General features: G+C 37.1%; 1 protein-coding gene across 1 annotated transcript in view; it reads right to left on the reverse strand.

Annotated features, from left to right (window-relative positions):
- The window catches only part of PDSS2 (decaprenyl diphosphate synthase subunit 2), a 118,513-nt gene that overhangs the window by 36,698 nt on the left and 62,592 nt on the right, over positions 1–19,223 (reverse strand). Inside the window, exon 3 of the mRNA XM_031054085.2 lies at positions 7,182–7,380. Coding sequence (XP_030909945.2) covers positions 7,182–7,380 — 199 coding nt within the window. The remainder of the gene's footprint in view (positions 1–7,181; positions 7,381–19,223) is intronic.

Here is a 19,223-nt window from a genome sequence, read left to right on the forward strand (position 1 = left end):
TAGAATTTCAATTAAATTAATAAGTTAATAAACTGTGTCACTTAATCCTCTAATTTAACTTCTTAAAAGATTACTTTTCAAACATATAATGACAGCCATTAGGATAATGAAATTTGTACAAGTATTTACTTATCAGTTAGAGATAGCAAAAGTATAATAGACAAAAATGTGTAAAAGATGCAGAAAACCAAATGCTTCATATGCTCAGGTGTTATTTTAGGATCTATAAACTAACTTTAAAAAGAAAAAAGGTGGGGCAATGGGAAGAACACAGCACAGTAATCAGGAGATTCACTAGCATCATTCTACAATTTTATCATCACCATCACAAGAACCATTACCTCTAATGACAACAGAAATGCTAGACAAGAGTTTTAAGGTCAGGTGGGAAAAATCTGATCACTAAGTACTGATTCCAGTAGATTTTCACTTTTATCTCTAACATACAGGATTCCCCCCAGTGCGTATATACCTCCATCATCTATTATAAAGAGTGCCTTTTTACTGTCAAATGAACTTCACATGACTGTCAACAAAACTTCAGTACAGAAATCTTATTAAAAAATACAGTGTTCAAGAACATGGCGCAAGAAAAACAATACGTCCATTAAATGCACATGAGGTTTGTTTGAATTACAATCTCCTTTTATATTTTACTTTAAGATAAACTGAAACCAAATTTATCTCTCAGAAAGAGATACAAATTTGTAAATTCCGTTGCACCCTAAAAATAATTATTAAAACAAGTAACAGTTTTAAGAATTGATTCATAATTATGTATGAATCACAATTTCTCAGAACTGTTCTTGCATTCCCCAATAAAATATATGTTAAATTGTATGCAAATGTTGAGAATGTACTTCAATATTTTAAGACACAGAACTGCTTATTTAGGATTGCCCAAGGAAGAGCTTTATTTTGTAATAATGCCATCATGATGGCTATTTTACCTTACGACATTGCTGTTGTTGCCCCATTCCTGGCAGCGTTCAAGGCCAGGATGGATGGGGCCTTGAGCAACCTGGTTTAGTGGAAGGTGTCCCTGTCCGTGGCAGGAGGTTGGAACTGGATGAGCTTCAAAGTCCCTTCCAATCCAAACCATGCCGTGATTTCATGTTACATTAAAGGTTCAAAAATATTACATTCTTCCTCAGTTTTCTCCTTCCCCTTTACCCAGACAAGAGTGTTCCTTATACGTACTTTTCCATAAATAAATTCTGAGCTCTTTAAACTTACCTACATTTTTCAGCAGTGCCTGTTTTTGAGACACATACATGTAGTACTCTAAAATACTAAATTAGAATAAAAATACTCAGCAATATAGATACTGTCCCACTTCCTATCTAGTCCAGTAAATCACCATCAAACAGTGACTCAGGATGGTACAGCAAGACAGACATGGTAACATACTTCAGATAAGCTCTTTATCCTGCTTTCTGGAAGTTGTTTTTCCCTTCCCCTTCCCCCACTCCAAATGAATTCAATTTCACTATCTAACTTCATAACGTGGGTCTCAATCTAATCTGATCTCTACTTCTTATCAAATTCATGCCTCAGTGTCACCTAGCTGCCCTGTGAACTGATCATTTTAAAGGTACTTATCTCTAACAGCAGCTTGTATCAGGCAAGAAAAAGGATACATGAGCAGAGGTGAAAAGTTAAAATAATTAAAAAAATATACACTTTGATTTGAAAATGCTTTTACCTGCAGCTTCTGTTTTTCTCTATTAACACTGCAACTGGGAGCAAACACATTACTCTTGATTCTCACCTTTTCTCCATCATTCTTTATTCCTGCCTTCTCTCATCAATCAGCTACTGAATTTCAGGAGGAAAATTCAGATTAAGGGTCTTTCTTTATTTTATGTAAAATATAACATAAATATACTTAGTAGGATTTATGATTAAAATTTTCCACCAGGGAAAACAACAAAGAATAGTTCTTTCAAAATAACATTCATTGCTCTCAAAATAACTTGTCTCACGCTTACTTTTACCACCAAGTAGCACTTTCTACTCACCTCAAACAAAATGTAAAGCACTCTTCTAGGGGACAGTAACTTGGACCTATTACAAGTCAATGCCTGCCTTATACTGGCAAGGAGGAGGCATTTCTTTTAAAAAGGGTATTTCTTGGATGATTCTTGATGGGATACACTCTTGATGTCCTTCAGAGTAAGTTTTGAGTTTTGAAGAAAGGACCATAAATCTGATACTGGGAATAATTTCTTTAGCCAACACATGATTTCTCACTGTTTTAATACTTAAAATATATTTTTTAAAAGATTATGTTTTTCTCTTGACATCATTCAAGGCAAGAGAAAGCCTGATACAAGTACTGCCTTTATTAAATTATGCTTAAAAATTAAAATTCTAGATTCTAACTTTGCCAATTCTCAAAAATGTTAATTTACATCAAAAAAAAACCCCAATGGGCATAATTCCAGAAAGGGGATGCTCTCCATATTCTTCACAGGTCAGCAAGGAATCAAGTCACTAAAGTTCAAACCAGCTTTTCCAATAGGACTAAAACTGATCAACCAGAAGTAGAAACCGTAGTTGAAGATCAAGCAATTCTTTTATGAAGCACAAGGTACATTAAGATTGTTGCAACAGGAAGACACAGGAAGATTTATATGACTAACTTGTTTACCAAATAGGCCTCGTGTTCACATACACAAAAACAACACATTTATGCCTTTAAGAACACATAAACATAACATAAGGAAATGCATCCACTATATAAGTACTACATCTGTGGTACGGTTTATTTATAAACAAATAATGCTTAATAAAACAATGCTCTATAATACAGTCTTCTGGCAAAGCTTTGCATTGATAGACAAGATTCTTAAATTCAGTTCCAAGCTTTCAGGCTGTAGATTTTGAAGCACTTCTGTGAACAATTTAATCATTCCAACAATAGCTCAACAAATTATAGTGGGAAAAGTCATGCTTAAGATTTCAGTAAGAAGTATGGAGAACATTACCACTGCCTGCATTTCAGGGGTAGGCTGGCTTTTTTTTCTTTTAGCTTTTGTTTTGGGGGTGGGTTGGGGTTATTTTTTTTTTTGGCTGTGTTGTTTTCTGGTGATGAGGTTTTGGTTGGTTTGTGGGCTATTTATTTTTATTTATTTATTTTTTTTTAAATAAAAAAGGATGCCTTCCTACCAGTTTATGGAGTTGCAAGCAATACATTTACATACTATTTCCTTTAGTCATCAGCACATTACAGTAGGCATTGCACTAAAATGCCTAATTTCATCCTTCTGAAGTTTTATGTATCACTGACTTCTAAGTACAGGAGGATCAAAACTGCTCATAATTATATCTTTATACACCCTCTCCATAGTTGCATAAGACAACTGATGATTCTAATACTCTAGGAAGCAAAAGGGTTCTTCCAACTTATCTGTGATATACATTGAAAAAACTCATTACTTGATAATATCACAGTCAATATTCACACATCACTTGTGTTTATAATGTCCATACCATTTATCTATCTGACAGATGACAGAATTAATGCTTATTACATTTGCTGTGTTTGCATCTGAATGCTACCAGCCCAGAGTCAAAGGACTTTCAAACAACAAAAGTTGCTTTTAGCAATTTCATAACAATAGCCTTGGCTAGGCAAAGTGAGATAACAAATGTTAAAGACATAGTACCTTCTGATGGCAGCAAAGAGCCAACAGTTAATCATATCATCTTACACTTTTTTATGATTTATTCACATATTTACTTAAAACTGCATATAGACAGAAGATAGTTGTGAGGTGCCCTATTTTATTAGGCAAACATGCTTTTCGATCTCTCCCACATCTACATGTTTTTGATGGCTATTACAAATACCTTATTGCAATCCTAGTATCGAAACACTGCACCCTCAAAATGAGAAGGCCTTTCAAAATAATACCACCATCCCACATAAACACACCCCAATCCAATAAACCAGCACATTACCAGGCATTGCTACCATTTAAGTAGCAAAAAACAAACATGCCTTTCCTTGTCAAAGGCCCACTCTTCCTAAACCCACTGCTGATACACCATCTACTAAAAGATCCTAACCAATTCATCTTGAGACTCAATTCTGTTTTAAAATCCATGGGTTAGCAACTACAGGATGCAGCTCTGAAATAAGATTTTTACACATATTATCTTCAAATGTAATTTATCACCACAATCAGCAGGGCAAGAAAAGTCACCATCCAAAATACAAAATAGACCAAGAAATACAAAAAGGATAGTTTGTACAAGGTGATCAAAACCTTAACATGAATGTATAAAAAGATTGTAAGTACATGTGATCTGATCAACCTAATGCTTTGTAGCTGTAAAAGGCTTCTGAAGAAATTACTGTTCATTTTAAAGTTTTTATCTGAATAAATGTAGAACTCAGCCATAATTACAGAAATGCAGCATGCACACACATCTGCCCTTCAGTTCTTTATTTTAAACCACAGTCAATACCAACTTCATAATCATAATTAATGCCTCATAATTTCACAAAGTAGAAAATGAGAATTTCTTCTGAATTCTTTTTGAATTATTTTGCATGTTCAGAAAACAAAATTTTAGATGACTTCATAACAGTACAACAGCAGAATGTAGCTTATAGGAGGCTTCCTGACACTTCAAGAAATCTAGAGTCCTTGAGGCTCAGATATTAAAATAAAAGCCCAAAACAAAAAACTACCCCAACCCTTCTTTTGCCTAACTTCAATAACATATAAGAAACATGAGCACAAGTTTAAAAGAATCCCCCAAAACCACAAGCCCTGAGCCTCAAATCTTGTTAACAGCATTACAGATAGATTGTACAACAGTAGCAAGTGGAAAATTACTACGAATTAACAACAACAACTCCTATATTTAATGTTATTTAAAAATCAAAGTGTTACCTAAGGCAATTACCTTGCAGCCTTTTAATATCTACAGGGAAAAGCCTAAGGGAAAATAATTGACTTTGCTAATTTTACCCTTGGCAATTATAAAATAGCTCTGCATTTCATTACGACTACCGAATTTCACATCTAATTGTCAGCCCCGAGAGAAGCACAGAGATAAACGCATCATACACAAGCTCAGACTAGAGTTTAACAACACAATAAAATTATCTCAGTTCAGTTAATGTTAAATCTTCACTTATTTTAAATTCCAGTCTATGCAACAGCTATGCATGCCTATAGAGGTTACAGCCTACCATGGTCAGTATCATGCATGTAACAATATAACGTTGCTCATTTCATTAGCCAATTTGCTGAGCTACCAAGTAAATGCCAGCAAAGAAGCAGTACTGTGATTTTTACTTTTTACATCAAAGAAAACAAAACATTATGAAGGAAAAAAGTCACAGTTATTTCACACTGCTGAAAAACAGATGCCAGATTTGAAAATTCATCATTTACAAAAGAATAAATACAGTATGTTTAAATCATTGCACCTGTCAAGAGATTTCTATAGCTTGTACTTCATTTTTTTCTAACTTTGCTAGTAGGGTTAGATGTATGAAAAAGAATAATTTACTAAGTCAATCAGTTTCCATAATGGCATCCCACTTATCGTATGTAGAAGCTATGAAAGTATTTAGATGTCAGAAAAATGAAAAAAAGTGCTAAAATGTTTTGGCAGAATTTCCCAACATGCGGTATAATGATTGCTTTGAAAAAAAAAAAAAAAGAAGAAAAAAAAAGTGTATCTTTGCACTTGTGCTTCATTTCACTGTAGGCTTGTTTCCTGGCAAGTCTTCGGGGATTATATTCCTGCTGCAATACTTAATGATGTACTAAATGCAAAGTAATAGGTGTGACATTTTATAAGTTTCCTCTTATGTTGAAACAAAAAATTGATGTAGGGTTAAATCCTTTGCCTCATTTTAAGAATCTTATTAAGTATTAGAATTTAAATGAACAGGTACAAATCGGCAATAATTAGTAAAATCAACTGCACCCCATTTTGGTTATGGTATGACTAAATTTTTGCACTATTTAAAACTTTTCTTCATACTTACTACCAGTTATCACTATAAAGGCTTAACTCACTATTCCAGCAGACTGACATCTAATTTTCTGTCTCTTCTCCGGAATCTTAGCTCTATGTTACAAAATGACACCACTTTTGAAAGAAACTGTCACACTCGTGATCAAAGCAGTACAGAAATACTCAACCACCATCACGAGGAACTTTAGCATGAGAATCTAAAAACATAGACTCCTTTAGCTCATTATTAAAATTATGTTGACTATTGACAATTGCATGCATGGCAAACATTTATTTACATTAGGATGTACAGCAATTTTCAGACGTATGAAGAGCACGCCTGTGAAAATGAACTGTTTGCTGTTCCCATTGGATGGCACATTAAGTTCTTCAGCCATATACATAACTAGGTGTTACTCTAGACTTGCACACAGATGCCCAGGAATCTATATCTACCATGGGAAGTTTAAAGATCAAGCTAAACAAACATGTAAAGAATAATTTGTTGTAGCTGATCCTATCTGGGGAAAAGAAGAAACCGGTAGAAAATTATCTCTTAAGGTCTCCATAAGGTTCATTTTCTAAGACCATACATACATACAATTTGTTTTGTCATGAAAAACTTGTATAGTTTCAAAGAGTTTGGCTGAGCAGCTGGATTGCAGCTGCCCTTTAGAAGCCAGTATGTCCACATTAATAGGGCAATCCAATATGCAGGGGCATCCAAATACCTAGCAACATAATTTCATTAAGAGTAAAAAGTCACCTGAGTGCTGTGTAGACAAAGCAGTGAAACCTTTTCCACCAAGAATTCCCTAAGACTGACAAACCATTCACAAAGCATAAGGTAAAACAAAATAAAAAACCAAACATGTCTTCAGCTAGCAGTCTGCCAGAGGTGGTGTAGTCATAAGCATGCCACCACATATATGTTAAATTCAGCAAATGAACCACTTATCCATTACCACAGTGCTGCAGAATGTATACTGAGGACATCACCACAGTAATCCTATAGGGCAGTGGTAAACATGTTCACAGCAGCAGCAGCCTGCCAACCCACCTAGAGCTATAACATGAGCACACCCATCTTTAAAGGATGCTTCATATATGCAGACTGCTGATTTTTTAAAGGGCCTCTCTTTCGGAAGAGTCCCTAATTGTTACTTGCTCTGGCAGTAGACTTTTTTTCTTTTTACCTTGGTATTCTGCAACTGTGCAAGGCTTGTGCAAGCATTTGCTAGAAGAAAATCTCCACTCAAAACAGCCATTTTATTTCCAAACTGCATATCTTTCAGCGGGCCATCGCAGGACTTGAGCTCACCAATATTCACTATGCCACGATGCACCAGAAAGGCAGTGTGGATCAGCTCTGTAATCTCAGCCAGACTTCTTTGACTGAAAGCAAAGAAAAAGTACACTTATTTTTGATACTATCAATAAAATATATATTCTTAGGGGAAACCAAAAACCCACAAAAAACCAAACAAAAACCAACCACATGTGCTAAACAGATGTTTTAGGAATTATCACATAGTTCTTTTAGGCACTTCCAGAAGGCACAACCAGAAGGTGTTAAGCACAGAGAACTATCACTGTGTATTTCCAGGTAAGCTTCATGTACCACAGGTTCCATTTGGAGCTGTCATTTGTTTGAATTCTTTCGCACAATAAAGCTAAGTAATCAATACAGTCTTCATGGTGCTTTTTTTTTTGTTTTGTCTTCTAGAAGCTTGAGGGACACTGACACGAAGAAATTGCCAAGCAGAAAGAACTGATGGGAAGGAACAAAGAACGTATCAGCAGGGGAGTCACGAGCAGGCTGATCCGAACACTGTAAGAATGCTGCAGTCAATGACTGCTCAAGTTAGAGTTAAATTAATAGCAGGATACCTTGCAGTTCAATAATACCAAGGGCGGGGGGTGGGGGGGGAGGAAGGGAGGGGGAAGAGGGAGGCAGAGGGGGGAGAGGGGAAACAGCTGAACATTTTAAACCCACACTAGTATTTCCCTGGCTGTTTTAGTCAGAAGAAGCAGAGAAGCAGAGGTGATTGTTCAGCAAAGGGGCAGAATAAATTTTATTTGGATAGGTTTACAAATCACTTCTTATTCCAACACAGGCTATGCCACATCATGAATTTAGGGGTTCAAATCCTTGTGAGAGGTTGGCCACAAAGGTTATCCCATAGGGGCCTGCCCTCTGTTTCTTTTCATTTTTGGAAAAGGCATGACAAGAGTCAGCACAATCCTCTCCTCCCCTCTTTGCATAATTCAACCCTGTAGACCCCGACAGTTAGTGACTGTCACTCCAAGGAGCCCAGAGATGTCACCTTAGCTCAGAACTACAACAGGGTAATGAACAGACATAGTGACTGAGCAGGGACAAGTGGAGGGGGGAACTGAGCAACTGGAGCATTCTCTTAATGCTGCAAAACTAGACACACACAGACTTTCCTTCCCCCCACAAAATCTTCAGCACATTCACATGTTTTCTGACTCAAGCAGTTCCCTTTATGTCACGGAGACTTCACATATGAGCAGAGTGGAAATTCAATGCATGCTCTCAACTAGACAGATGACTAAAAGGCCCTAAAGTTCAAATCATATTGCATCCTAGTACAAAGGTGTATTATGCTCCCTGTGCTTATTCAAGAAGGAACCAGGAGAGTAACCAAACTGCTTCATACCTTCACATCCACATACACCTGCCCACTTAGATTCTGCCTCAGTACCAGTGTAGTACTGAGTAAATTAATACCGTTTCCTCAGGACAGTGCAGATGTGTTGCAAACACATCGAATTATATTAATTTAAAGTAACCTTCTGCCCCAAATATTTCTGACCTGTGAAGAACCCCAGCAGCAACTGTTTCAGGCCAGTGATCTGCACCAATTAGCAAGAGAGAAGAGCTAGTAGAGCCTGGGCAGACATGCAAAAGGCAGACAAGCTGGGACATGAGGACAAACAGAGGTGCCCAACATATTTTATCACACACACACAAAAACTTAAGCTGCTTTTAAAACTGCCTTTATAATTCTCAATTTTTGCTCCATGTAGAGAAAAACAACCTGAAAACAAAACAGCCAGCCATTCTCCATGTAGACAATAGAACTGAAGGTTGATGCTGTTTTTCAAAGAGGCTAGGGAGAAACTCCCACAACCTACAGACACAGTACCGTAATCACATTTGGCTCAGCTCTAACAAAGGGTTAATAAAATTTCAAGCTTGGAGAAAAAGACTAACAAGACATCCTGATGCTCCTGCTGTCATTGCCAGGGCAGCCCTTGGAGGAAATGTCCATATCAATTCGGGTTATCAGATGGACAGCTGATCAACATTAAACAGACTTGGCTCTGGGCAGATTGAGCAGAGCTACCTGTTATGAATAGCAATGAGAGCCCTCTGCTCTCTGCTGCCGAGCTCTGCCATTTCCGACTGCCGCAGATCCCAGGACATATGGGGATCCCTAGTGACGAGCACATAAAGCTGCATCTAACTCAAGCGATGGCTCATTTCCCCCAGCTGAAAGCAGGCATTAATATCCTGAGGAGATCAGGCCCGCCTCCGCGACCCCCAACTACTGAAGCAAAACAACGACTGTCCTATTTCTTCATTTAATAGGCTTTTAATGAAGGAAATCAAAATCCCCTCTTTGACTTCAGCATCACTCTTCCTGAAAAGGTTACACAAATACATCAGTGTCATGCTTTGCAAATGCTCAGGATCTGGATGTTTTAATTTCTTTTTCCATAATCCATTTGTTCTCCAAACGCTATTCATATTATCTGTGCTAACAAGAACCGTATTAGGAAGATAATCTGCCTCTAATTCTGATCTTATACACTGCTGCTCCACCCTCTCTCTTTAGCAAACTAAAAAAACAAGAACCAAAGCTACTGCAGAAATCCCAGGCAATAGATTTTTTAATGTTTCTTTTTGTGAGAACCTCCATAATACCCAGGCATAATAAGAAGTCCACAGCACTGCTACAGATACAGGAGGGTTCTTGACATGACTTTGTAAAGGCCAGCATCCCACAAAAAAACCCTGCTGTTATCAATTTGCTATTGAATGGTTAAAGCAATACTGTATACAGCTTTCTTAACCTGAAGTACAAGTCAGTGATTAAATAATTTTATATTTGAAAGCAGCTAACCTCAAAATAAAAAAATGTTTATGCAGTGCTGAACTCAGAACAAGAAAATATGACAGCATACAAAAGCAGAAACAATGGGGCAATGGGATTATGGACTCCTACCGATTCCCTCCTGTTCCTGCTCCACAGCCCACGTTCAGACAACAAAGAAGTGGTTACCACAAGAATTATGTACATAGCAAGGCAATACTGAGAAAAGAGTCAATATTTTTAAAACACCTGAAGTTCCTGAATGGAACCAGGCTAGGAACTGGGAAAGCTTTTTCACCACATGCTAATATATTTCCACAGCCTTTGCCTTTGAAGTAAGCACTCCCTGCAAGCCATCATCAAATATCCCAGAGACTCTACTTACAGACAACATGTTTCAAGAGATGATACCATTTTGCTCTCCACGTGTGCCCTAATGTCCTCTTCTTTCTCCCCTTCCAAAAATAAATCCACGTGCAGGAATTCCAAAAAGGATGGTACAGAGACTTGGGCAGTATCTGGGGGACCTTACTAAGAAGTTCTGATGGATCATAACAGTACAAGTTCTGCTGTTATGTGCATTACTTAACCAGAGATAATTGTGAAGCACAGCCCACCCTTCCTTCCTCAACTAAGATACCAGAAAGGCTGAGGTTGGAAGGGACCACTGGGGGCCATCTAGTCCAACCCTGCCACTCAAGCAGGCCCACCAAAACATAGTCGCCCAGGACCATGTCTAGGCAGCTTTCCAGTATCTCCAAGGATGGAGACTCCACAACCTCTGTTTCTGTAAGCAGGACATACTGGCTCGTCACTCTTTCAAGTCCATTACTATCTACCAATACTTTCCTCCCACCTCTCCCAGTTTTTTGTAAGATCCTCAGACTTGTTCTTGGTTCTCTATCTTTTTTCACATGTGGTAACTGAGAACCACCCAGCCACTCACTCACTCTCTTCTTCCCTTCCCTGCTCCTGGAGGGGTGGGGAGGAGAATCCAAAGAATGTAACTCCCATGGGATGAGGTAAGAACAGTGCAGTAAGTAAGGTGTAACACAAACCACTGCTGCTATCACCAATAATAATAATCATTATAAGGGAAATGACAAGGGAAGACAGAACTAAAAGGGGAAAAGGAAAAGAAAACAATAAACACAAATGGTGCCCAATATAACTGCTCACCACCCACTGACTGATACCCAGCCCAGCCTGAGCAGCGATCACCTTCCGGGTGACTCCCCGCAGTTTATATACTGGGCATGACGCGCTGTGGTATGGAATTCCCCTTTGGCTAGTTTGGGTCCGGTGTCCTGTCTCTGCTTCCTCCTGGTTTCTTGCTCCCCTCCTCACTGGCAGAGCATGAGACTGTAAAGTCCTTTATCGGAGTGAGCTCTACTTAGCAACAACTAAAAGCATCAGTGTTATCAGTGTTGTTCCCAGACTCAAGTTGAAAACACAGCACTGCACCAGCTACTAAGAAGGAGAAAAATAACAGTTACAGCTGAACCCAGGACATCTATTTAATGAAAATCTTAATTCACAGACCCTTCCTGCTTGTAGTGTGCAAAAGAGAACAGTATCTAAGTGGCCTCTTCTTCTGCTCTTGACTCTGTGTTTCCCCACTTCTAGTACCAGGATACCTAACCTAGATCTCTGTAAAACGCTTGATACAAAGTACCTCTTAGACTGTAAGCTCCTCAAGCTGTAATTGTCATTCTAGAAAGTACAAAGGACCCACTAACTTCATTAGTAATCAAAAAACTACTCAGCAAGGTCCATTGGAGTTATATTGACTCTCCGACTGTGAAACACCAGCTTGCAGGAAAATACTAGAAAAATGCGAAATTAGGTTATATAGACAATTAGATCCTAAACCAAGTGCAATTTCTTTCTTGCCCTTGCCCCTCTCCCCCAGTGAAGGCACACAGATCACTGAGGTTTAAGTATGTTTTGGTAAACTTTGCTGAGCAGACTTCAAAAAAATCTTTTATATCTGTCCTTATTAACTACCACAGTAGCTGCAACATCCTGCTGCTGCGATGCCAAAGTAAGGAATACAAGTGCTGTAGAAACCCTACCCTCACACAGGCACTACATCTATAGAGAAAAATACAGAACTAATGAAGAAATGCTGTAAATATACTTCTATGTAAAAAAAAAAATTAAAAAATCATTTTTTCATTTCACAATTTTATTTTGGATTAGAATTTCCTATTCATATGCCTTGGAGTCTGCCTCACCACACAATATCACTAATGGTCTTATTATGGAGATGAACATCTCATGCAGAGTCCAACACAAATTTTAAAGCCTACACAAAACTGTATGACATAGTAAAGGCAACTGGCAAAATACTGAAACAAAAATCTATGAAAACAAAACAGATTTTGATGGTAAATTTCCTATGCAACTTTTAAAAATTAATTTTGCAGACTTCCTTCCTGGCATCATGAATACTCTCTTTATTGTTTGTGCTATCTTTAAAGATTTGGAGCTATGAAACATTAGCCAGTGTGATCTCTGTAAGAGCTCTCATACGTGACTTCAGTCCCCAACTTCAAGTCTTACTCTAAAAAGAAACAGCATTTTGCAAAACATATGATAAAATAGAAACATTACATAGCGAAATTGTATTGCTGTGAACAAAAGAGTACTTTAGCTTAAATACTCCTCTGCAGTATTTGCAACGGAAACTCAAGCTCTCAGTTAACATCAAGAAAACTTGAGTCAGTTTAACTTTCATCACCAACTAACAGTGAGAACTACACTGGCCCTCTCAAAAGATGATAGGTTATGCAAAGAATCATTAATTAATTTTAAATGTTAATAGTAGGCACATTGTTTCACAGAAATGGATCAAAGACTTAAACTAGCCACTAAAATCCATAATCTAAAATTCTCAGCAATGGAAGCAACTGCAGCATACAAAGACAATGGAACTGATAAATCCAAAATTTTTTAAGAACTGTCATCACTGAACTTTTGAATTAAAGCAACTAACAGCAAACACCCAACATCTGATTGTTTTGTCTGTGACTGTCAATATACAAAAGATAAATTTGGATGAAAACCCTTATACTTGGGATTAAAAATAAAGATACATACCAACATCCATTCTGTTTCAGTGACAATTACGTATATATCTGCAAATCTGAGAAATAAAATAGTTTTTGAGGAAAATTACATGCAAAAAGGCACTGAGTAAAGAATTAAAGTAATAATCTTAAGCACTGACAATGTATCTGGGCAGGTAAGTGATTTTACTTTTTTTTTGTGACCAATGAACAGAAAGAAAAGCAAGGTGGGGAGGGAATGTGTTTAAACCAGTGAACATACAATGACTGGTGCTGTGTTTTCACAAACAGGAAAAATGTTCAGGATAAAGCAGCAGACTTAAGCACAATACCAAATATTCATTGCATGACCCGTATCCAGCAGAAAATATCTACCCAATGTTATCTTTTAACAAGGTCAGAGACTAAAATTTCTGTGGTTCCTGCTATCTTGGTCAGTAAGCTACTGTAGGGTCGTCTTCCACTTGAGGGATAAAGGAAGTTGAAAGACAACAGTTCTATGAACTTTATCAAGTATGCTGTTTAAATGCATTCCTCTCAATCAGTTTATTTTAAAACCAGCTCCATATCTTACCTCTTTCAGCTTCTTCCCCCCTTCCTAGCATCACAGCTTTTGAAGTTAAACTTCTACCTATACTCCTTCACGTATTCTTCCTTCTTTATTCTTGAAAAGATATTATATTTTTGTTTGTATCACCCCTACCACTAAATATTGCTTGATTTCTTTTCCCCCTAATGTGCCTTAGTAAGCTCTTCCCTCAGACCATTATAGGACTTGAAAATGTTTTTTTAGTGGGCAGATGTTCACATGAATTCAGCAAGCCAGTTTCCCTAAGCCCTGTGGGTGGTCAGCAGGAGAGGTCCAGCTCCTCTCCCTTTTCTTAAGACAGGAATTATGGAGAAGGGTTTTAATAGTCTTGACTTGAATCATAATTAATTTAGGTCTACCACAGAACAACCAATTTTCCCTTTGCTCTCCAGACAGCAACTGAAAGTTCACTTATTTGCAACAGTTTTCAGCTAGTGCCACTGATGTGCAAACAGCCACTGCTGTGTTGCTACAGCACGGCTAGGAGCCCTCAAAGCCTTGGAGCCAGCTGCCTGCAGTGAACTGCAAGTGATTCATATCTGCACTGTCATCTACCACCAAAATGAAGCCCTAACTGGTGAACTTGAGTCTGAAGACTACCTGGCTTACTCCTCTATTTGGCATTAGTAGCCAGCAAAGTAATAATGATCACAGCCTACAGCACATTTTTCTGTTGCTGGATGGCACCACCACAGTGATTCCCCTTTCAAATTGCAGAGGCTAACAGGAAATTTCTAGTCTGGAAGTAAAAGCATCAACTCTGGAAAGCAGGTGAGGGAATCTAGACAAAGACCTGGTAAGAATCACTGCCTCAAGTTCAGTTTAAAAGAAAAAGTGTTAATCAGAAAAGCCAGCAGAAAAATACCACCAGAATCAATACGTCAGTATCATGTCTTCCAGGACTTTGAGGCAGACACGGAGCATGGGACTAATAAATAAGAGAACATCAAGAGGAAGCCTGCACAGTAAGAAGTATCTAACCATTGTAAGATCCAGAAAAGCAATGACAATCCAGATATGTGAACAGATGAGGAGCAGGAGGGCTGGGCAGACGAGGTAAGAATCCAAATACATTTGCTATAAAGACAAATTCTGTCATGTTACAACTTCAATAGCGAGAAGAATGCAAAGGACATTCTACAGGGGACAGGTATTAATAGAACGTTTTTCATTGCTCAGATGTGAGACATGGAGGGAAGCCTAGGTATGTTTTTTTAAAAAAAAGCCCCATAGGCGAGGATATGAGAAATGTAAGTAGCTCTGCATTTCATTTCAGTCATCTCAGATTTCATAAGCACTAGAAAGTGCTAAAAAGGGAGACATCAATTACTCTTCCTTTTCTTAGAGACCCTTTCTACACAGCTAGAGAAGAAAAGTAGACTCTAGACATGTGCCAGTACTTATGTAAGTATTATTAAAAACAAGTAGCTTTACAGTTTAGGTTTTATGGATTTTTTTCTCTCTCTCTTTTCTAAAGGAGGGCTGGCTAGCTTCATCTAACTTATCAAATCAAAGGAAATAAACAAGACTATTCATCTGAAGATGTAAAGAAAGAAATAATAGGATATCTGGAGAAAGATTTCTTGGATTAGTTGAACACTTACAGTAAAAAAACCCAAAAACAAACAACAAAAACCTCTAATAAAAATTAGAGCTACTTATCTATAAGCATATCCTCAAATTTATTAAAATCTGACATTATTAAAATCACATACTGTAATCCCCGTTTAAAAATCCCTGGGTATCCCTATGGGAAGATTCACATTTCCAAAACGAAGTAAAACTGTCAAATGCAATATTGTCTTTTTATAAGGCAATTACCAAGACTTAAGCTTCTAGTAAATAAAAGTTGAAATTATAGTTGTTGTCTGCTATAGGTTATATTAACAATTATCTAAACCATATCCACTACTACAACAAGTAATAGCAAGAGCTAAGATGTCTACTTCTTTACTAAATAATCTTAAGGTCCTTTCCAACCCTAACTATTCTATGATTCTATTATTCTTTAAAAACCTGCTTCTCTCATTTTGCAAACAATGATGCAGATAGTACATGAAAATACTGAATATTCTGAATAATGTATTTTGGCAATCTTATGTATTGTCACCAGCTTGAATTTCCAAAAGGAAATTTCCTAGCTGAAGAAATGTTGCATGCAACTTGAAATCCCTATTAAAAATTAAATTTGCTACAAAGAGTTCATAACAGAACTAAAAATTTACGTACAAGTGAATGTGATATCAATACATTTGTTGTATAAAAACAGTTTAATCAAAACTAGTATACATTCTTTATAAATATGACATAATATTCAGAAGCATATAGTATTATTTCCAATGATAAAACAAGCTGAATAGATTACATAAATTAAAGAATGTGAATACTTTTTGGAAACTATTTGAGAATATTTTGATATATGACCAAAAAGCCACAATTCCCCAGTTAAAAAGACTAAGCTGATTAAAACCAAAACAAAAATTAAAAAAAAAAAGTGGCTTAGACCAAGCCAAACCAGCTATAATTCCTTCCCTCTCTAGCTCAAACAAACTGGAAAACTGATTGCAACAAATGCAAAGCAGAGACAAGGCAAGGAAGAAAACTGATGAAGGAATGAATGAGAAAAATGCAGAGACTGACAGGGAGCTGTGCAAAAGCAATTATAAAAAGGATATACTAAAAAACCCTTAATGCCATGAAGAATTTTAAGAACTGCATTGGTCCATTAAGTAAGATTGGGCAGAAACGTAACAACATAAAGGCAAGGGATATTAGAAAGCCTGTTATATTTTTAATCAATATATTTACACAACAGATATAAATATCTTCCAGCCCAGTAGTGAATAATAACATTTATAACAGCAGCAGTAGTTAAAATTTTTTGGTTAGTAAGTCCAAACTCACACTCAGGAAGTTGCACAAAAAGAATGACATAGATGGCAAACAGCAAAGAGAATGAACCATCCTCAACATTGAGTCAACTGAGCTGGTTCAATATGCTTTGTTCAAGTGAAAATATGAATTGCAAAATAAGTATCAGTCAAAAGATCCCAGCTAGAACTACAGAAAGCAGACCATATACACATACAGAACTAGGGACTCCCAGGAAAAACACTCAAGGTTTGGAGAAAGTGGAAGGATAGTGAAGGAACAGATCATCTCAGAGAACCAGCTAAGATACAGGTTACAACTGTGGTCAAAAAAGCTAGGATCCATTAATCATTCAAGGAAAGAATACTAGCAAAAGTAGTATTTCTGTCAACCCTGGCTTTCTGATGCCAGTAAAAAACATTACTGGGAAACTTCATTCCAAAAGAATTTGGGAAAGCAGGAAAAAGTTGAGAAGAGTCATACTAATAATCAGAGCAAAGAAAACAAACAAAGGGAGAAACTACTATTTAATAAGTAGAAGGCTGACACCAAATCTGTAAGATGGACTTGTATCAGCACTACAGAAAACAAATGCAAGAGAAGAAAACACTCAGATTATCAAGCAAAGATAAAATAAATCCAGTAGGTCAAATGTAAGCAAATCTAGAGAAGAATAAAGTGAAGGCACTTTCCAAAATCTATTATTAAGAGCAACAACGGACTTTGACAAAGGCGCAATTGAAGGTAATACCTCAGGAAATCCCATTTAAGCACAAGTATTAAAGGTGATTAAAGTTGGGGAAATCCTATTGCCTCTTTTGTATTGCAAGCCCATGTCACTATCAAAATGATGTCTTAGTTATTCATGTATTCATGAGCCATAAAGCTAAGGGAGGGAAACTTTTCAGAAAATAAACAAGACAACTTATATTTGGCAGCAGATAATGTTAGTCCCTGTATCTGAAAACTTACTACTGGCCAGAAGCCCATTTTCCTTTAAGGATATCTAGATGTTTTCAAGCACTGGGATTTCTGAATGCATTTATTTCAGCCACCTTATTCAGGAGAAATATCAAAATTAGCACCACTTTGCCCATTACACTTACTTCCCAGTGAAGGAGCATCCAAATCCAAGCTGGGAACCTGTTCTATTACTACAGATATATTAATTCTATCTTACAGCACAGAGAATAAACATTTCAAAATCCACTTTAGGCAAGTTCTACAAGAGGAAACAACCTACATTCAGGATTCATATCTGTCTTCACACATTTAGGTATACACATTGGTAATGCAATGCATTTGGCACTGTACTAACCTGGGAATACATACAAGTGTTCCCAGAAAGCAGGAAATAAATTCAAACAGAGACAATCTACAAAATTATTTTATGTATATAAGGGTGTGTATTTTACCTAAGCATACATATTTTCTTTAATTACAGTTTTCTACATAACCATTAGGGGGTTCTAGCCATGCAAGTCACATTTATTAAAGGCAGCATGTCAAATAAGAGTTGACAATTACAGGCTATATCATACACATTATGCCAGATGGTAATGAGCCATACACAAAGGGCCAACCATCCAAAATAATCACACCATTTTCCACAGAAATGTTGAAGAGGTTATGGTTTATTACACAGTGCTCATTAGATATACAGTGGCAGCATTAGCAATTTTTCCTTCATTTGTGTCTCATTTAAGACTCTGCCCCCACAAGCCCATTCAAATTAGTACACAAGGTTAAAATCATTACGGTCAGAGGGAAAGAAAAAAATTAAGTTGTATTTTTAGTTTACAATAATGGCGGATCAAAGGTCCCTGGAATCTATTATTCTCTCAACTATTATCTAACACAGGATATGAAAAAGAATGAAATTCACTGTCATTGCCATAAAGAAAGATAGCCTATTTTTAATAAGCAAACTCTGTTACTTGCTTAATAACACTAAGTGAAAACAACGGTTAGGTTGTGACACAAAATGACAAAAGCCATAAAATTAAAAGTTGAAACTGAACTTTCAACCTTGGCTTTGAACTTTCTCACCTGCATTTCAACTTGCTTCTTTAACAGCATGGAAATATTTAACTGTTCAAAAGGCAACTCATCCTTTGGAGCAGGTTGAAAAAAACAGTTGTCTCACAACTAGAGTGCCATCTCTGAGGAAAGACGTACGAGATGATTTAAAGCACCTTTCTACCCAGCTGCACATGTTGACTTCTACCTAGAAAATGACTGCTGGAGACATTTATTTTCATGCCTTTTTGTGTTTATAGAATGTATGTGGGTGAAAAGATGTAATGGGGCAAACGTGAGAATTTGCCAGAACAAACAAGGATATGTTTATTGCTGAAAAACATGTCCACCAGACATCAAGTGACAGCCAGCATTTGGAAGTCAAAAAACTGTGTAAGAGAGGGAGGGCACTGGACATGCCACCTGACAATATGACTGCAGAGAACTGGCCTTAGATGCCTAAGCTCCTCTTGAGGCATGCAGAAAATCACTCAGAAATCTGGGTTTCACAGCAGGCAGCCACCCAGCTCACAAGGCCAGGATATCCTTACACCTCCCTGCTGG

The sequence above is a fragment of the Melopsittacus undulatus genome, chromosome 3 (genome assembly GCF_012275295.1).
Source record: "Melopsittacus undulatus isolate bMelUnd1 chromosome 3, bMelUnd1.mat.Z, whole genome shotgun sequence".
NCBI classification, from domain to species: Eukaryota; Metazoa; Chordata; class Aves; order Psittaciformes; family Psittaculidae; genus Melopsittacus; species Melopsittacus undulatus.